The 19497-nt window shown below is 58.7% G+C and overlaps 1 protein-coding gene across 2 annotated transcripts; it reads right to left on the bottom strand.

The window, feature by feature from the left end:
- Nucleotides 1-786: 786 nt before the first annotated feature.
- Nucleotides 787-18967, bottom strand: SCNN1B (sodium channel epithelial 1 subunit beta). 2 transcript variants are annotated; one of them, XM_072982643.2, is made up of 15 exons: nt 18756-18967; nt 12170-12488; nt 11420-11717; nt 10784-10974; nt 7822-7950; nt 6680-6783; nt 6345-6508; nt 5936-6034; nt 5396-5488; nt 4464-4581; nt 3758-3833; nt 3532-3589; nt 2872-2933; nt 2279-2354; nt 787-1830 (listed from the first exon to the last, which is right to left on the bottom strand). In XM_072982643.2, exons 1-15 carry the CDS (start codon nt 18796-18798, stop codon nt 1423-1425), a joined length of 2238 nt encoding a protein of 745 aa, XP_072838744.2. In that variant the 5' UTR covers nt 18799-18967; the 3' UTR covers nt 787-1422. The 2 variants fall into 2 exon arrangements, with proteins under 2 accessions (XP_072838744.2, XP_020660511.3); XM_020804852.3 differs by lacking the exon at nt 7822-7950.
- Nucleotides 18968-19497: the final 530 nt, after the last annotated feature.

Genomic DNA, 19497 nt, shown 5'->3' with positions numbered 1-19497 from the left:
GGTGCTTCTCAGTTCCGCATTTCCTTTCTCCAGGGGGGGTGTTGCTCAGAAGGCAATGTGAAGCCCGCCGGGTGCCTTGAGGGCGGTGTGAGTGGGGGCACCCACCTTCTCATTTTCTGGAAGTGGGCAGGGTGGGAGAAGCCTGGCTGGGGAGCGGTGGGCTTCTAGAGCTGAGCTGGGTCCCTCTGGGCAAGGGGTTTCTCCCCCACCTCACCTCACCCCACCCCACCTCATCGCCTGGCTCTGCATCGGCCTCCTTAGGTCCTGGCTGGTGGCTTGCCAAGAGAGGGAGGCAGCCGCAACCAGCCAGGCCGAGGACTGTCCATGACAGGTGTGGGTGGCTGTCGGCGTGGCTTCAGTCCCTTGCCTACAGCCTGCGAAAGAGGCCGCAGGAGCTGCCTTCGGCTGCCCCAGACCGGTTCCCTGGCCGGGCACCTGCCCTCTTGGTGACTCTTCCCGTTTTTATGGGGCTGCTCCTGGCTGAGCTCCTGACCCACCCTGGGTGGGGACACTCTTGCAGCAGGTCTCCGGCACCACCAGTGCTGGGCCTGCCTGGATCAGAGGGCGTGGGGTGAGGGTAGGGGTGGGCAGACCACTGCTGCTGCCAGGCCTAAAGGGAGGAACAGAGGCAGCCAGCTCTCCCCTCCCCGCCAGCCAGCCAGCCATTCGGGGTCATCCCCATAACGATAACGGGGTGCCATGCCCAGTTGCTTTATGGCAGCCAAAAGCCAACCTTCGTGACACCGCGAAAGCAGAGAGGAGAGAACAGAGGAGGAGGACTCGAGGTGGGGGGTTCCAGGAGACAGAGAAGCTGGTGCCCTCCTTTCCTTTTATTGCTGGCCCTGCAGGAACTCCACAAAGGCTGCTAAATGGCAACGAAGCAAGCCCCCCCGGGGTGGGGCAGCGGGGACCCGTCTTTCTTTCAGCAGATCCGGCTCTTGAATGTTGAGCGCCCGGGAACCTCCCTCCGTGGGGAGATGGGGCAAAGGTTGCCGGGAGGATGCTGCCCTGGCCTGACCCGAGAGGAGCAGCAGGAGGAGGAGGAGGAGGCCTGGGGTAGGACCGCTGGCCGGCGTGCTGCGGCCAAGGGTCCATGAGATGAGAAAGGGGGTCCTTGGCTGGGCCAGGAGGGGTCCTCTCGCGCCCACCGCGTTCCGTGTGCAACATCAGCGTGTCCAGCAAAGTGAGGGTGGAAGGAGTGCTTGGAGTGCGGAGGGGACCACCCACCTCCCTGCCTGGCATGGTTCCGAAGGAACCTTGGCCCTCTTGAGAGGCCGGATGGGGAATCTGCTGTGCCTCTGTTGGGACACAGGGTGACAGAGAGAGAGGGGGTGGCTCGGTGAGTGTTGAAGCGGGCGGTGCCACGCAGGTCCCGGAGGGGGTGACCTGTGGGTGCTTCTGGTCTTCCACCCAGGCTGGGGCTTAAGTCGCCTCCTGGTCCTCTGGTGATGCCTCTCCATCATGATCTGGCTCCACCGGATGTTGGGGGGTGGCCCTCCCCCGGAAGGAGTTGTACCTGGGTGGTGGGGTGCCCGGTTCTGGCGGCACTTCCCGGGCAGACGGGCTGCCCTTCGTGGGCTCGCCCGGGGGCCCGTCCCCTTGGAAGGCTAGGTTGGTGTAGGCTTCCAGTTCCCCGGATACCGTTGGAAGGGTGCTGGTGCGCTGGGGCCTCCTCGGTCTCTGCCTCAGCCCCCGGCCCCAACCGATCAGCCTCAGGATGGTGATCCACAGGAAGTCGATGATGATTTCGCCAAACTCAATGAGGCAGAGGACCGAGCCCCCCATCCAGAAGCCAAACTGGCCGCCCAGACTGGAAAGAAGCCAGACAATCTGAAAGGGAGGGGGCAGATTGAAAACATGAGGGGGGGCAGCTTCGGACTCCATGCACCCCAGGAGCTCCTGGCTGTGCAGATGGAGGAGGGTCTTTCCTCGGGGACAGATCCAGACTTCCAAAGCAACATCCTCCCCACTAGACATTTTCTATCAAAGCCCAGGCTCTCCTTGCGTCAGTGACACTCTCGCTCCCTCCGGGTAAAGATCACATTGGATTGGAAGGCCAGGACCTTGAACGGTAGCCGGACCGATGGAACAAGACTTTAGGTTTTAAAGCATCTAGAAATAGGAGATCTGAACACTGGGCTTGTGGTGTCTACTGTATATCTTGTATGGGCTGTGGAGACCGTGACTAGCTGGCGAAGGCCACCACTGACTGGCCCAGCCTGGCTGCTCAAAGCGCCGGGCCCTCTGGCCAAAGTCCGGCTGTGCCGTGGCTGCTTACCGTGGTGGTTGCCGACTCCGAGATGGTTCGGTAGTTGTACTCCTGGAAATAGATGTTGAGTTTGATGATCCCGTTTCTGCAGAAAAGGCCAGGAGAGAAGGAAGGGGTCAGGATCCCTGAACTTCCCTTCCTAGGAGGGCTTTTTTGCCGGACATGCCTCCGGGCTGGCCTTGAGTGCATGAACAGCTTTGCTGGTCTGCCCACATGGGAGGAAAGAGGATCTCCAACGCTGGAGGCTCAGTTTGCTCCATGCATATCCCCTCTCCCTGGTCTCGCCAACAGCGGAGGGCGTGGGCACCCGAGGCTCTCCTCCATCCCTGCCTTCTGTCCTCATGCCCCGTCAGGGGAAGCGGGTGTGACCAAAAGCCCCAGGCCAGTTAGCTTTGTCATGGGAAACGGAACCGAGGCTCACCACTTGGGGTCCAGGAACCCGCCGGCCACGACGCCACGCTGGTTCCACCGCTCCCGCGGCGCGGTCACGTGGCGCCCAGCCGCTTGCTGCCGGCCTCTCTGCTCTCTTGCCTGGGCAACCGGGGCCTCTCGGGGCCTCCACCGACTGCAACGGCCGAGAGAGGAACAAGGGTTTTACTCACCGGTTCAATGTCGTGCTGGTGGACGTGTCTCTTTCGTAGGACAAAATATGGAAAATCCAGTCCTGGGAGGAGGAAGCAGAGTGAGGCTGAGCGTAGGGGGCTGGCCGAGGGGGTGCAGCGGGGAGGGGGTGCGTGTGCCTCCAAGAGGCTGTACTGGAGGGTTTGGGCATGTTGGCCCACAGAAGGGCCCCCCTCCCTGCCTCCTAGGACTGTTCTTGGGGAGCAAGAAGAAGGCACCCATAGAAAAGACCTGCCGCTGGACTATAAGCAGAGGGCCGGGACGGCCACTTTCTGGGTCCTTTCGCCCCCCCCCCCGGGACAGTTTGGCGTTTAGAAAAAGGCCTCCAGCGTACGTTGCTGTTCTGGAGAACCTGTTTGCTTGCTTGTCCTGCTCTCTGCTTGTTTTGTGGTGATTGTTTGCAAATACCCTTCTTTAAATAGTCAGCGACACGTGGGCTGGCTTTGCCAAAGGAGTCTCAGGATTTGAAAACCTCTGGTGCGTTTATATTCATTGTAATTGTGCAACATTGCTTATTTTAAGATCTACCGGCACCCCTGCAGAGGTGCTGGCGTCTAGGAGGTGATGGCTCACCCTATTCCCTTTCCCCCCCCCCCACCCCCACCAATATCCTTACAAGCCAGACCGAAGGCAAGGCCCACCTCAGAAGCCTCCGAAGGCCAGTCCGCCATGGAAATGGTCATCTTGTACTGGGTGTTGCTGGGGAAAGAGGTGAGAGGCCCGAGTCAGAACCAGGCGCCTCTCCCCTTGCGCCGCCCACAGCTCCCAAGCCCAGCTTGCTCCCCACGTTTGCCCTTCGGATCAGGGCCGGAGGAAGGCCAGACCTTTCCGCCAGCAAGCTCTGCCCGAGAGGCTTCCCGCACTTACTTGCAGGTCTCCTTGCAGGATTGGATGCAAAACTGCCGGTGCGCCACACTGGCGTGCAGAGCGGAATAGCAGTACGCTGCAGGGGAGAGAGCGAGAGCACAGGCCACGTCTGATCAAGCAGGAACTGGGCCAGAGATGGGTGCTTCCAGAAGGCCTCCTGCTTTGTCTGAGGACAACCTGCCTCTGCTGGGCCTGAGTTTCACACAACACCGAAATCCTGTCTGGTTGGCCTCAAAGCCTCCCTTTAAAAACGTTCCTGGTCGGTTGGAAGGCGAGCTGGCAAGTCGGGCAGAATAATGAAGCAAGGGGAACGGCTTCCCCTTTTGCTGGTGTGCAGCCGCCCGGCAATTCTGGAGGCTTGGTAGTGCGCGTGGCAACCGGGCTTCTGAGCCAGGAGGAGTCTGCTTCAGGGGACTGGCCATGGGACAGCCCCCCCCCCCGTTGCCTGCCCTCTCCCATTTTCCCCCAGCTGTGTGGGGCAACGCCTTCGGTCACCCCAACCACTGGGCCAAAGAATGCCATGGGGTGGTTCTGTGCAGAGAGACCCACCTTTTGCCCAATGCTGTCTCCCCCTCCCTACTTCACAGAGAGCCCAGGCGCTCAGCTCCACAGCACGTGCTGCAGGATTGGTCCGTGGGTGCCATTGTGAGCTGGCCGGGGTTTCGCTCCCCCCCCCCCCCGGTCCACCCACAGTGCAGCTTCTCACCCCAGTCTGGATAAGCTTCGTTGTTGCAGTAATTTGCTCCCTTCGGCAGAGGGACGGAGTAGTGGGCACAGTGGCACGTCTCCACCATCTGAGCCTGGAAGCAGGAGCGCAGGCAGGCCTGGCGGAGGAGAGGAGCCCCGTTAGAGAGGAGAGGGGCCAGCAGCCCTGTGGGGGTGGGCGGTGGGGGTGGTTTCCAACGGGCTGGTCGGGGAGCTCTGGGGTCAGGTCTGGGGCTCTGCTCTGGGTCCATCGGGCAGCCTTGGCCATGCCCCTCCACCCGATGCTGGGGGGGGGGGACACTGATTGGGGGTCGGCGTGGGGGAGGGGGATGAGGAAGGCAGCAGTGAATCCATGCTGGGTTTCAAGCCCAGCATGTACAGAATTACATCTCAGGTGCTCAACCCTCTCTCCCTTGGTCTGCTTGAAGTCTGGACTAATTCCTGGAACAGATTTGCACACAGCTCTCCAAAGCGGGTTGTCTCCCTCTCTCCCCTCTCCCCTCTCTCCCCTCTCTTTCTCTTTCCACCTGCAAAGGGAGATTTGCCGGGACCCAGTGCAGGGCTGGATGGCAAGCAGGCCAGGGAACCTTCCCCAGAAAAGGGAACTCCTTCAGAGCTTGTGGTGGCTGGTTTTTGGCACCTTCCTTTCCTTTCTGACTGCTGGCCAGGCCACAAGAAGCCCAGTTCCTTCTTTGTCAGGGTGATTTCTCAGCCCAGGCATGTCCGAAAGCAGGTGTCTGGAACCCCCTGACCCTGGTTCTGTGGAGCCTTGATGGGGGGGTGTCTCTGCCCGGCACTGTCTGGCCTTGGGAAATGTCTTTTCTGGCCCACCTGAAACTCCCCCGGGAGGAGCCCAGGACGAGGCAGCCGACTGAACAGCAGGAGGGCTTCTTCACAGGGGACCGGGGGGGGGGGAGGGAGAATATCACTCACCTGGATTGAATACAGCGTTTGGTATGTTCCTCCTCCTGTCCCATTCTCTGTGTCTGTGCAGGTGATGCAGGGCTCGGCAGCGTTGGCCCCATCCTAGGCAAAAGAGGAACGTGGTCAGCCCAATCGATTTGTGCCCGGATGGCACCCCCGGGGCCAGTCCCCTTGGGAAGGGGGGAGGGGGGCTAGACTGTTCCTGTGGCCCCTACCGGGGGGGGAGCTTTCTCTGATGTCCCTCCGGCCGGCAGCCCCCATCCAAGTTCTTCCACCACTCCCTGGTATGGATCGTGCTGATTCTAGAGGCACTTTTGAAGAGCAGGGCACGCCGGTGGTGCCATTGTGAGCTTTATTTCCCCCAGGCTTGTTCCAATCCAGGAGGAGTTTGGGGGGTGGGGGTGTCTTTGCCCGAGCCCAGGGGCTGCTCTGTGGCCCGGCCTGGGTGGAGGGGGCCCGTTGGCCCCTCTGCTCCAGGGAACAAGTGGCACGGGCTGCCCTGCCCCCCCCCCCGAACGGGTCCACCGAGGGCCAGAAAAGGCCGGTCACCTGAAACACCGGGTAGTTCTCATACAGGTTCCGGATGGGGATGTCAGAGCCGTTCCCGGTGCAGTCACTGTAAGGGGAGCCCATGCGCTGAAGTTCATCCTAGGGAAAGAAGGGATCCATCATGCCCAACGCAAAGGCCCGCCCCGGCCCACAAGGGGCTTTCCAGCGCCATCCTGCTCCCAACGAGGCTGTGGATCCGCAGGTTTCCTGTCCACCAAGCCAAACTCTGCCATTCTTGCCTTGCATGTAAGGATCAAGATGGACCCAATGCACGGGGAGACATGAGAGAGATCCTGAAAGACCCCACACACACACACACACACATACACCCAGCCAGGATGCATGTCTCTGTGTCCCCTCCTCCTCCTCCCCCCCTCTGCCTGGCGCAGGGCAGCCCTGACGTACGTACCACCATGACGCCGATGGAGGTCTCCGTCCCTGCCATGGCGTAGATGCCCTGGTCCTTCAGGAAGGGGAAGCTCCGCTGTTCGTGCAGCATCAGCCGGGCCCCAGCGGTGGTGGTGAGGTACGGGATGTAGTTGCTCTGGCTGATGTTCAGGATGAGCTTCAGCCCTGGGGGTGCAAAGCTCTGCCGTCAGCCCCCTCGACCGGCCCTTCTGCCGAGGGGCAGTCAGTGTGGCTCAGGGGGGTCTGAGCAGGCTTGCCCCACAGCACAGGCACTCAAGGAAGCCCTTTTTTGGGAGGGAGGGAGGGAAGGAGGGAGGGGGGCTCATCCCGACCTACCAAACTCGGCCCCAGGGTTTGAGGAGATGAGAGGCTTCTTGGACATCCCCCAGTTGAAGACGTAGCAGTTGCCGTGGTCCGGGTGGTAAAGGCGGGTGAAGTTTCTGGTGGGGGAGGGCAAAGACAGCACCTTCAGGGGGGGTGGGGCGGAGGGTGGGAGGGGCGTGCACACAAATGGGTTTCGCTGGATCTTCCCCATGCAAACAGCTGTCATCCATGGACTGTTCTATGTGGTCAACACATGGATGTACGCACACAGGTGCCCACCCCCACCCCCCCCACCCCACCACCGGAGACATGCAGAGTTTCTTCTGCTCCACCTCCACATCTACAGGGCTTCAAGACGCTCGCCTGCTGTGAGAAAAGGTTCAAGGGCTCAGAGCGAAGGGTGCAGGATCAAGTCCACACTCCGCCACTTTAACGGCCGGTCTGCACCCCACATGGACGGCAACCACACTGTGTGTGGCACACAACACTAGAGCCTGCAGAGGGAAGGGAGCATGCATGCACACAAACACACGCGTGCACGCACACACAGAGAGGGGGGGCAGGCCACTGGCCCATCCGGGCACAAAGTCAGCACGAGGGCAGCCTTGCCGGTCAAATCTTTCAGGAGGGAAACGTGAACTGCAGCATCCATGAAGTTCTCCTCTGGCTTGGGCTTCTTCTCCCCACTGGCCAGGAGTCATCAGAGGGCATCGTTCTAGGTCTGGGGAGGGCAAAAGCGCTCTCAGCACTTTACTTGTTTATTTGAAACTTAGTTTTAGTTTGCTGCTAAAGTTCAGTTCCTAAGTGAGCTGTTTATCTCAGTGAGGCTATTGTTTACAGAGAGTGTTTCTAGTATGAACTGGAAGAGGAAAACAGATTTATTTACTATTCAAAGCTCCTGTCTTCGTAATCAATTTTTGTTGTTGTTTAAACAGCCTTGGCAACATTTTGCTCTTTAAACAGCTTCTGATGTTTCTTCTTGCACAGTAACCGAATTTAAAGAGCACGGTTCTCAAAAGGCTGCTCCCAATCTATTCCACAATGATTTAAATCTAATCTTCAACTAATTTTAACAGATCTTTAATTTAGTCTCCCTGCATTTTGAGGGGAAATGGTGGAATAATTCGCAACAAAGAAAAGTAACCGTACGTAACGATACCGATGGCTGAGTGAGGCGGCTGGTGTCCTTAACGCTGAGAAATGCAATGATCACACAATGTAGATTAAGATCCAAAGGTGGACGGCAGTCCAAGACTCCCCCACAGGCCCCGATCCCTTTGGGTCTGCAGAAGAATAAAGAAGGCCATACGTGTTGCCCGGCCGATCTGGACGGACAGAGGGAGGAAAGCGGTGCCAGGGTGAAGCCCTGACCTGCCACACCCGTCAAGACTCTCTTCTTCTGCCCTCCGTTTCCCCTCCCGGCTCTCCTGACGTTCAACACAAGTTCTGCAACGGGATGGGGAAGGGCAACCTTGCCCCGCGGCCACCACCGAGTGCTGGAAAAACACTGGCGCCTGCTTGAGTTTCCCCACGTGCCCCTTGGCCAAAGCCGGGTGATGGGCCGAGAGCAGCACTCAAGGATCGGCACTCAAGTGGGAGGCCCGGGCAGCGGGACCAAGTGTCGGCAGGAGGACCGGCTGGCCTCCTCCTCCTCCTCCTCCTCCTCCTCCTCTCGCTGGCTTTGGGGCCCTGCAAACAGAACACGTGGGAGGGCTGGTGAGAGATGGGTCGTGGCTGGGATGGCGAAAAAAGGGTGCCAAATGGAAATAAAGGCCTGGAGGGCGTGAGGTGGGTGGCGTTGGGTTTGCAGGCCTCTAAACAGGGGGAGGGTTGCGCTAAATGCGACCAGAGAAGCCCAACGCTGCAAGGAAGTCGGGGTGTTGGTGGTTGCGGTGGCTGGGCAGCAAGGAGGAAGGGCCAAGCGGACCTTCGCTCTGGTGGAAACAAGAGCCCAACCGCGTGGTTCAAGCCAGCAGGGGTCCCGATCCGGGTGCTGCCCTTGATGGAGGATGCTGACGGGCGGGGAATGAGAAAGGTGGCCAGGGTGCAGGAAGACTGGGGTGGAGGCATGGGCACGCTCTAGAAATGCTGGAAGGACACCCACAAGAGAGGGCAGGCAGGACGCGAGAGAGGAGGGAAGCCCTGGGCTGAACTTCAGGGGAGCTGCCTGCAGGGAAAGAGCCGCCCGCCCGGGGAGGTGTGCCGGGAGGGAGGGCGGCCCCCTCCCCAGAGCTCCAAGCCCAGACTCTAGGGGTTTTTCTCCCTCTGGATTTCCAGCCCCACAACGGGAACTGGGCTGGAGGGTTTACAGGCCCCACTCCTGGCCTATGAATCGGCTGTTCCTGCCTGGAACTGCTCCTTGCCAAGGTTGCTCGCATCACAAGCCTTTGGAGGCCCCGAGAATGAAAGGACGGGACGAACGCTGGTGGCTTCTGCCCAGGTGCTGAAGGTCTTTTCCCGTCTTCACAAGAGGCAACCAGCGGATCAAGGGAGAGCCCGTCGTCTGTGCTCAGTTAGCAATAGTCCCATCTGAGAAACCTGGCCTGCAAAGGAAGAGCTGCTTACGAAAGCAGGCTCGTTTTGCAACCCCAGGGGGGGATGGGGTCGGGGTGGCCGAAGGAAACCTCCCACAGGCACAGCAAAGAATCCTGTGACGGGCTGCTTGGTGGGAGGTTCAGCACTCGGAGGCCAGCGTGGGTCCGGTATCTCTCTCCATTCCGCCCTGTGGCCTTGCACCCTTCCACGCTCCGGAAAGGGAGCCACGCGTGAGGTGCCTCTCCTTCTGGCTCGGGGCCACCTCCTCGGGTTCCGGAAAGCTGGCCGGGGGCCAGGAGCACAGAGGCGGGGCCAGCCCAGGCGACTGTTCACCTGGAGCTGTGATAACCCATCTGTTCCCAGGTGAATTCAAAAGCCCCGTGTGTTTGCTGTCCTTCGCCGCGGTGTCCTGGGCAGGGTGAGTCAGCCGCTGGGAAAAGCCCCGTAACCAGGCAGCTGCCCTCCGAGGGGGCTGTGAAGCCGTCCCCAGAAGCCGGAGGCCATCCTTTGCCACGTGGGAGGCGTCTCCCCGTGCGGGGAACACCGCGTTTAAAGCAGGGCCACTGAGCTTTCGATCTTAACCGCAAGCCAAAAAATCAAGTTGCATCGTCCGCGGGCTGAAAGAAAACTCTGCGCCTGGGCAGTCCTTGACTGCTAAAAAGTGATCCGCACGGCGAGCGTCCGGGCCCTCGTGAGCTCTTCCTTCCTTGGGCCTAAAAGTTATGAAATTAGCGGGCTGGGAAAGATGCAGGAACTCCTCTTCATCCATGAATCAGGGCAGGTGCAGTGAATCTAAGAACGACGCCTATGACATCTGGTCAGTTTTAGGGTACTTATGGGGTTGTGTGGGATTTTTTTTCCCTTGTTTTCCACCCCCTCCCGTTTGCATCACATCTGCTCTTCAAGCTTCCTTTCAAACCTTTTAGTGACCCTATACGGTGATTGCCCACTCTCAAATTGAGCATTCCGGTCTTGCTTTGAGGGAGGTTCCGGGGGCTCTGCCAGTCCGGCAGCCCCTCCCGCCCCCCCCCATTCCCCTTTTCCGCTTCTCTCCCTGAGTGCAGGGTTACCAGGCGGAGAGTGTCGAACAGGGCGCCCTGGCTGTGTGAAGCACAACAAAAGGAGGGCTTCCCGAAAGCCCCACAGCGCTCATGCCGCCTGGCCCTGAGAGACCCCAAACCTTTGGCCAGGAGGGGCTGGCCGGCGGACCCAGCCTTGTCCCCCTTGTGAGTCGAGATGGCGGAAGAGGCTCCTCAGCCCTCCGGGCTTCGCACCGAGGCTCCACTGCCTTCCGGGTGCCCTCCCGTTCTTGGGCTTATTTTTCCTGGCCTGGGTCAGGCCAGCTAAAGTCCCTCAGGAGCCTGGGATGTAAAGCCCGTTTTCATCGGATTCCAGCACACCAAATGTTGTTTTTGAGAGCGCCGTACTTTCCAAGCCCGGCTGCTGGGCAGGCCTAGACATTTCATTCAGTCAAGTCAAAGCTAAGCAATTCGTTCCCCTCCGAAAACGCTTGGGGGCAGGTGTGGGAGAGCAGCAAAGCAGTCAGCTAGACCTGGGGGTGGGGTGGGGGGGGGCTTTCACCTGTAATTGCAGGGCTCTGCCCCGTAGAGGCAGGCCAGGATCATGTCCTCTGCCTGGTAGCCAATCTCGATCTGCTTGCTCACGGGCACACGAGACATGATGCTGGTGACCTGCAAGACGTACCACTCGGTCACCGCCTGCGCGGCGCTGGTGAAGTTGCTGAAGGTGCAGCAGGCGCCCTTGTCGGTGCACTGAGGAGGCAGGAGAGAGGGGAAGCGGGGGGGGGAGTCATGCGGTCAGGCTGCTAGGGGCCAGAGGAAGCCTCTGCGTTCGTTCCCCCACTACTGCCCTGGCAGCTGCTGCACGCACACGCACGCACACACGCATGCACACACACACACATCCCCCCGCCGAGCTTTCCTGAGGCCATGGCTGGCCTGGAAGCCATGGACTTTAGACCTGCCGGTTGGCCTCGTCCGGCAGGCCTTACGCTCTAACTGGAGGCAGTTCCCTCTGGCCCAAGGCGCTCCCCCCCCCCGTTGTCCTGGGACCCTGCATGCCTTACAGGCAAGGCTGTCCAGAGCGCCCAGGGCCCCTTCAGTGGGGGGAGGCTCTGCTGAGCCAGGCAGGCAGGGCTGGGGAAGGGGTCCTTTTGTCTTTGGCCTCCCCCCCTCCCCTCCCCTCCCTTCCGCTTACCAACTTCAGAGCCAACTTGTATCTCCTGCCTTCCGGGGTGGCGAAAGAGGAGTAGTTCTGGAGGGCCCCCAAGCTGACGGAGTCGTTGCCGAGAATGTCCAGGACGACCGGGTCGGCCCCTTTGCTCTCGTCGATCACCACCAAGGGGATCTGGTTCCACAGGCGCAAGTTGAGCTTCTGGCTGTCGTTGGCCGGAGGAGCGTCCGTCTCGTTCTCCTGGCCAGAGCGCAGGATCCGTTCCAGGGCTGCGTCCATGAGGTCGTCCAAGTCCTTCAAGTAGGGCTTTGCCTTGTCATACCTGGAAAGCAACCGGATAGGCTTGGGGGTGGCTGCCGTTGCCGTGGGGAGGGGAGGGGAGGGCTTGGCAGAGACCTCAGGGCACTGCCAATGGGCACCCTGTGGGGCGCACAGAGTGTGGGGCTCGTTCTTCCCCCCCCGCCTCCTGCAAAGGAAGAGGATGGTGCCTCAAGCAGCCCCTGTTGATGTCGGCGTGGCTCCGGTGGGGACGGTTCTGCCGGGTCATGGAAGATCCTCCCGCCTCTGGCACGACCGCCCTTAAAGGTGTCCCTGTCAGCTCTCCTCAGAGGGGTCCTCTCGGGGCGTCTGTTTCCCCGAAAGGAGCCTGCCACCCAAGGCCACAGAACCGAGGCCACCCCGGGAGCTCTCCAAGCAGGATGATGGTAGAGACCGGAGGGGGGGTCTTGGGGGGTCATGGGGGGTGGTTCCTGCCTCCGCCCAGAAGGGACTCACCGGAAAGGGCTGGCGTTGCAAATGGTGACAGCGGGGAAGGTCATGGACTTGAAGCCGATGGCCAGGGAGGAAGTGACGTTGTAGGAGAGGTAGGTGTTGATGAGGATGCCCCACTGCCAGAAGACCAGGGAGGCAAAGAGCAGCGTCAGGAAGAACCAGACCACCTTCTTCTTGGGGCCTTCCCGGATGATCCGCTTCGGCCCGTGGGTGTTGGTGTTGTCACAGTACCAGACCAGCAGCTCCTTGTAGGAGTAGCCGGGCCCCTTCTGGAGGCGGTGGAGAGCCTTCACAAAGTACTTCTTCAGGGTCCCTGGGGAGCCTGGCCGGAAGGAGCCGAGAGAGAAAGGAAAGGCAGGTGGGTGGCTGGGTGGGTGGGTGGGGAGGACTTCCTTAACCCCATCCATGCAGTGGTCATGGGTTCAAACCACACGGTGGGGCAAAGGAAGGGTGGACCTGCTCCGTGGGGCAGAACCACTGAGGGTTTTCTCTTTGGACCCCTCACTGAAACCGCCCCTGTTCCTCGTGGGAAAGCGGGAGGAACCGTTGGGATGGCCCGCCTCAGGCGCCAGGACCCTTGGGTCAGCCCAGAACCCAGAGGACGACAAGGCGGCTCATGTTAGGACTGGCTGGGAGGCGCCAAGGAGAGGGTCCACCTGCTCCTCCTGCTTTTAGCCCCGGGGTGGCGTGGGGGTGTGTGTGTCCTCCTAGCAATGTGGGCAGGTGGGCCGGCTCCTGCCCCAGGAAACCTCTCCCCCAGCAAGCGCTATTGCCACAACCCCCCCCCCACTCTTGCACCAAATCTCCCCCCCAGAGCCCTGGGGGCATTTCAGTCCAACCACGCGGAAGGCCCCTGCCCCAGACACGCAAGAGAGCCTGCGCCTCATGGTAAGTGGAGAAAGCTGAGCTGGCGGGGGGGGGGGATCCCAGTGCTGCCTGGGGGGAGCTGAGTTCCAATCCCACCCCAGCCATCACGTTTGCTGGGGGATCTTCGGCCAGCCATGCTCTCCCATCCTGAATGACGGGAGGGTTCTTGTGAGGAGAAAGAGAGGAGAAGGAAGGAGGGGCCCCTGGCACTGCTTCGTGCTCCCTGCGGGAACCCCGTGAGGCAGAGGAGACGAAACGGGTGACGCTCCCACCCGAGGCAGAAGCACCAGGGCGGTCCTCGGGCTCTGCCGGCCGGGTCCTCCTCTCGGCGGGGCTGAGAACAGTTCCTCGCCTGCCACGGGGCGATGCCACGGAGGCTGCTGCCTGAGCCACAGACGGGTTGGGGAAACCCTGGGAACCGCTCTCCATCCGTCTGCCTCCAAAGTGCCAAAAGGAGGAGCAGTCAAGCGGCACAGCCCGATCCATTAAGGGATAAGGCCACAATCCAGAGCACAATGGCTGTGATCGGGTCAGTTGGCAAGCAGGGGGCACTCCCTGCACCTAGGGTGAGGGTGGACTCCCCCCTGGCGCTGGGCAGGCAGCCTCCCAAATGCAGGTGACACCTCCCCCCCCACCTCCGTGCCATGTTTGCTCTGTACACACAGCAGAACCGGTTCCTCTTGGTCCCATTGCCCTCACAGGCACGTCTGGAGAGGGCACGAGATGGGCCTTCTCCGAGGCGGCTCCTGGGCTGTGGAACTCCCTGCCACAGGAGGCCCGTTGGCCCCTCCTCTTGTCCTGAACTCTGACCGGCAGAGACCTTTCCCTTCGTGACTGAACAGGCTATGGCAGAAGGAGCCTTTAACGGGAGATGTTGAACCTTTTAAAATGTTCCAAATGTTCTTTGTGAGTGATCTTTTTATATTGTTACATGTTTAACTGCACTTTAATGCTGCGTTTTATGGTGGACAGAATCCTGTTCCTTTACCTGATTGTGTAACAGCAATTGAGTAAATGTTCGCATTTGTACACACAAACACACACACACACACACACACAGCCCTGGGAGACCACTCTCTTTTGTGTTGCCAGCCACATGTTCGTGGCCCAGCTGTGGCACTTGATCGGTGACATGCCGGAAGGCTGTCGTTGGGGGTCGATGCGGGTGGGGTGAGGTCGGGGTGGAGAAAAGCCGTTCTACTCCCCTTCTGTATGCAAGTCTGCCTTTACAGGAGGGTGGCCGGTGTTTTTATTTAGGTTCCCTTTTAAAACATTTTGTAAGCTGCCTTTGGTCCCAACATGAGGAGAACTGTGGGACAGAAATGTCAGACAGACAGAAAGATGTACAGTATATACGTCTGGGTTGAAGTGGATCATGGCCTGTATAAGTAGTACAGCATGAAAATGGGCCTGGCAGGCAGTAACTTTTGCAGTGATTCATAACCTCAGCAGGTAATCAATGAATCAATCAATCAATCAATCAATCAAAGAAGCTTTCCTGGCTTCCTGAGACCGGAGGTTTTCTCCCATGACCCAGGTGAGCCAGCCAAGGAGACCCCCCACCCACCCCCACCCCAGCAAATCTCCCTTTTCTTGAAGACGGGGAAGTGGAGCTGCAGGGACGAGGGCTGTAGCTTATATTTTTTGAATTCTTTTGCCTTTAAGATACCATCGGTACATTTTGTTCTACGGATGGAGGGCTGTGGCATAGTTTCCCCCGGCCCTCCGAGCCTGAAAGGGAACATTTTGTCCTCCTCCTGCTCGGCAAGAACGCATATTTCTGAATCTTTGTATCCCGAGGTAGAATTTCAAAAGACGAGAAAGAGGCGGGAAGGGCTCCCCTTCAGACAATTGCCCCCCCCCCGTTTCAGGTGTGAGAACGGCAGCTCCAAGGAGCTGAACAGGCCCCAATGGGGCACCTGGCGAGCAGGCACTGGGGCACGTTTCCTCCTCAGGAGCAGACTCAAGGATCTGGGAGAGCCTTGGAGTGGGAGCGTGGCCACTCGGCCGGCACACCCAGGGTTGTGGCCACCTGGCCCAGATTTTTGCACCCAAACCCTCAGGAAGCCCTTCTGCACCCAGGTGAGTTTTACCTCTCACTCCCTGGAAATTTGGGGCCTGGTGGAACAGCTACTCCTTACGTAAAATGGCAGGCGCATCTTTTTTAAAAATCTCACCAAACTCTCCAAGGCAAACCTTTGCAATTGGTGGCTCTGTGTGTGTGTGTGTGTGTGTGTGTGTGTGTGTGTGTGTGTGTGTGTGTGTGTGTGTGTGTGTGTGTGTGTGTGCGCGTGCGTGTGCGTGTGTGTGTTTCTGTTTGTGTGTGTATGGGGATGAACGGGAGAGAAAAAGGGGAGAAAGGACACAATTGAACAAAATGAGATCAGCTGCCTGTCTCTCAACGCGGCCGGGTCTGTTTTTCCATCAAGGCCCACTAGGTTCTGGAAGACACGTTGTCTTGTTTGCCAAAAGCAGATGGGTAAAAATCGGGGCTTTCTGCTGGGGCTACTCAAACACCGCCGGTGAGCCTAGCACCCTTAGCAGGACCAAGTGATGTGGTGCAGAGGGCCCATCCTTAGAAGAAGGAGCTCCTTAAGTGGTCCTTGCGTGTGATGGTTACAGCAGGAGCTTCCTTCATGTCCTGTACTTTGCAGGTTAGTTGGCGCCACTTTGTGATTGGTCCTCAGACGTCCACCTGAACTTCCTTTGCAAGCCTGACCTTGTAGACACAAAAGCCCCTCGGAATCACATCCTACGGTGACCTCGGCTTTAGCATCAGGTCGGCTGCAACCTGTGCCGGCCAAAGCGACGGCTGCCTTGTTCTAAAACGTGTCTGGCACCAGGAAGAAAGAGGACAGCCTGTGTATGAAATGTGTGTCTCTCTTCGATTTGCGTGAGTCTGTGGGCTTGGGTGACCTGCCACTGGGCTGAGAGACCGAAGGCAAGGCTCTCTGAGGCAGCCTGCAAAACATGAGCAAAAAGTGCCAGCCCAGAAAGGGTAAAAAGCATTGCATAACGACCAGCCTCGTCACCCCTGTTATGACGACAACATTGGCGTCTACTTGGGTTGTTGTTGTTGATGTTGTTGTTGTTGTTGTTGTTTTGGGCAGAACTCTGAAGCCTAATCCCATGCGATTTCCAAAACTGACTCACTAACCAACTTTTGGGTCCTCTTTGGCCCCAGGGGGGCCAGATGGATCCCCACTTCCCAGGCCTTGAAGAGCAGCCTCAGGAGCAGAGCACGAGGCAGAAACCGGGCGTGGTGGGCCTGGCAGAACCAGGACGCGCAGGAGCCAGCAGGTCGGAACGGAGCCGCCCAACGCCCAATGGATCCACCGGCCTTCCACCGTCAACGTTGCTGACGGAGAGCCTCGCCTTGTCGGTCCCCGGGGCCCCTCACCTCACCCGACCCCCTCGCCCTGAGTGGCCTTCCGCCTGAGTCACTGCCCAGAACGTTGCCTCCTGCTTGTCTTTTCCGTTTCGGTCCCCAGGAGGAAAGGGACGAGGCTTTGCTCTCGGTGACTAGAAGGCCATTCGCGGGAAGGCTTCCCAAGAACCAGAGAGGGAAGTGAACTCACACACACACCCCCTGCGCATGCCTTTGTGCCTCTTGGCTCTGCCAGAGCCACCAGGGAAGGGGAGGTGAGAGGGCAGGCGGGATTCCTTTTGTCCCTACTCATTCTCAAGGTTCACCAAATGGAGCCACCCCCAAAAGTGCCGGGGGGGGGTGGCGGCACAGGGTTGGGGAGAAGAGCAAATGGCCAGTCCCAGGCAGGTTCACCTAAACACAGCGGGGGGTGGGGGGGGAGAGGCAGGGATTATAGCAAACGAAGGGGGATTCTGAGCTACCTAATTTCGGAGGAATTCTACAGTTGCTACTGGAAGATTAACAAAACCACCAAACGGATTAGTTGGGGAGGTGGGGAGGGGACCCTTACTTCATCCAGCTCGCTGCTGCTTTCGTCCTTGGGGCACTTGAATGACAAGCAAGTTCCCTTTTGTATAAAACGTGCCGGGACCGTAGAACCTCTCTTCAGGAACTCTCTCAAGAAGGACATGCCCCACAAAATGTGCTGACCTCCAAAATGCGCCACGCGCCACTGGGTGAGCTTTGCCACAGCAGGGCAGCTCCCCGCCTCTGCCAGAAGGCCTCCACCAAGGAAGGGCTGAGTGGCCGGGTAGGGAACGGATCCCGCGCCCTCTCTGTGGCAGGATCTTTCTCTTCATGGATGGTGGAAATCTACCTTCTTCTCCCAGGCCCCCGTGAGGTCCAGCCGTGCCCTCTGGAGCAGAAGGGGAACAAGTTTTTCTCCTCTGTCCCGTAGCTGCGGGTATAGGGATCTGCTGCGTGCTCTCTCGTTCCTCCACCCTCACCCCACCTAGGATTCTCTTCGGCCTCCTCGCTTCCTCCAGTCGTTCCTCCTTAGACATTCTCCTCCTCGCGACTGTCCGCTGCTGTTGAGCAGCTCAGGAGTCTGAGCCACACTTCGGCTGACGCACACAGCCTGTTCACCAGCCAGGAACCCTCCAAGACCGCCTGACATCTGACTGAGGTGTTAACGCAGGCCGATGGAGGTCGCTACTCTACGGCTCTAGAGAAGTTCCTCTTCAGATCTCAAGAAAATCTCAAGAAAGGTCTCTCTTTCCCTTTGTCAAGCCACTCGTACCCATCGGAAGCGCTTTCCACCACTTAGTCAACCCCTTTTTCCTTCCCATTTAAATCTGTCTGCTCTCTGGAGCAAAAGGAGATGAACCTGCTCCGGCCTCAGCCACAGAGACCTCCAAACATCCTACCTCACACTCAACATCCTACCTCCCACTCTTCGGTTTTATCTGCAATCTGAGTGAGCCATCCATCAACTCCTTTGTTTCAGCCATGAACTGCGAGGGTGGAGACAGACGGGGGCCCCAGAAGCCAGCGACAACCTCACTTGATCTCTCCTCCCTTGCTTCCGGGTGGACAAGGGAGCCCGGGACGGCCAGCGCTCTAAACCCCTCCAAAGTGTGCCCTGCATTTTCCCACCTTACCCATGACAGTATGGATAAGCCTTCCAGCAATCAAGAGGTACTATCCACAGCATCCCCCTGATCTACCAGGTTAGTAACTGTTCGGAAGGACCGAAGGTGAGCATAGCCTTCAAACTTCGCTAGAGGGCGAATCCAGCCACACTGGCGGCTCATCTTCTCATTGCTCCCACCGGCCACGTGAAGAACGCCAAGGCTGGGAGAAGCTCATGACTGTTCTGAAGGCGAGGAAGTTGAGCTCAGTTGGCAAAACATTTACAATTATGGAAAAATCAACAGTTACACCTTTGATTTTCCCAAAACAAGCACACTGCAAATGGCAACACTCCTCCCAAGAATCATAGCAATCAAAATTCAAATGCAATAAGCAAACTGCGAGATTCTTCACGGAACACAAAAGCAAGAGAAATAGTGCCTCCAAGGGCATCTCAGGCAGGTAGTCCAAAGAGCCATGGCCACCCCCACGACTGTCCTTGGCCAAGCTCTCCTGAGTCCCAATTCGACATCCTATCTGCTACCTCAGTCTGGTTCTCTCTCCTCCCTTCGCTTTGACCCAGCCAAATGAGGAGTTACGAAGATCTCAAAAGCTTGCCTACTATAACGGCGCAGCCCTCGCTCCCAATAAAGCCATTGCCAACCCTGCGGATTATGGGTTTTACTTACAACAAGTTCACCTTTTTTCATGGACTGGCCTTACCTGATGAGTGCCCGGCTTCCACTTTCAGGCCGAGGGCATCCATTGTACTCGGAACGGAATTCTTTGCTGCTCCCGCTCAGAGACAGTGAAGTGATTCAGAGTAGGTTCATCCAGGACACATGCTCCAGGATCCCCCAAAAGTCCAGGCAGAGGAAGGGGAGCTCCAGCCAGGCCCTTCTTCAAGTGCTAAAATGTTAAGGCTCCTGCGCTCGGAGCGCTCCAGGGGGTCTCCTGCAGCCACAAGAGAGAGGGAGAGAGAGAGAGAGGGAGAGAAGGAGAGATGAGGTCCCGCCTCAGCCTCCAAAGCCCCAAATCCCGTGGCAGCCAAGGTGCAGAGAGAGCTGATCGAGAGGTGGCTGTTCCTCTGCTGGGGGGGGGGGGAGAGCTCTTTTCTCTTAGAGGTCTTACAGTGACCCCCCCAGGAGCTTTTCCTTCGGATAGCCGATGAGGCTGAGAGCAGTGTCGGGGGGGGGGGGGCTTTGAAGGGCTATCCGTTTTAGCTGTTTTCCATGATGCGTAACTGATTCTGGTGCATCCATTTCCACTTGAACTTCCACAACTATGCTAAGCCTTCAGAAGAGGCCGGGTGGGAGCCAACACAGCCCACACCGACACCACCGCCCCACCCGCAACACGTGCCTATTCCGTCTCAACAGGGAGTGAAAACGAGGGTGGGGGGGAGGAGGTGAAGCTCAGCGTGTTGTGTTTTAGAAGGAACTCGTTGCATCACTTGTGACGGGGC

This window comes from Pogona vitticeps, chromosome 13 (genome assembly GCF_051106095.1).
Source record: "Pogona vitticeps strain Pit_001003342236 chromosome 13, PviZW2.1, whole genome shotgun sequence".
Classification (NCBI taxonomy): domain Eukaryota; kingdom Metazoa; phylum Chordata; class Lepidosauria; order Squamata; family Agamidae; genus Pogona; species Pogona vitticeps.
Note: the sequence above shows the minus strand (reverse complement) of the source record. Positions and strands in the feature narration are given on the sequence as shown.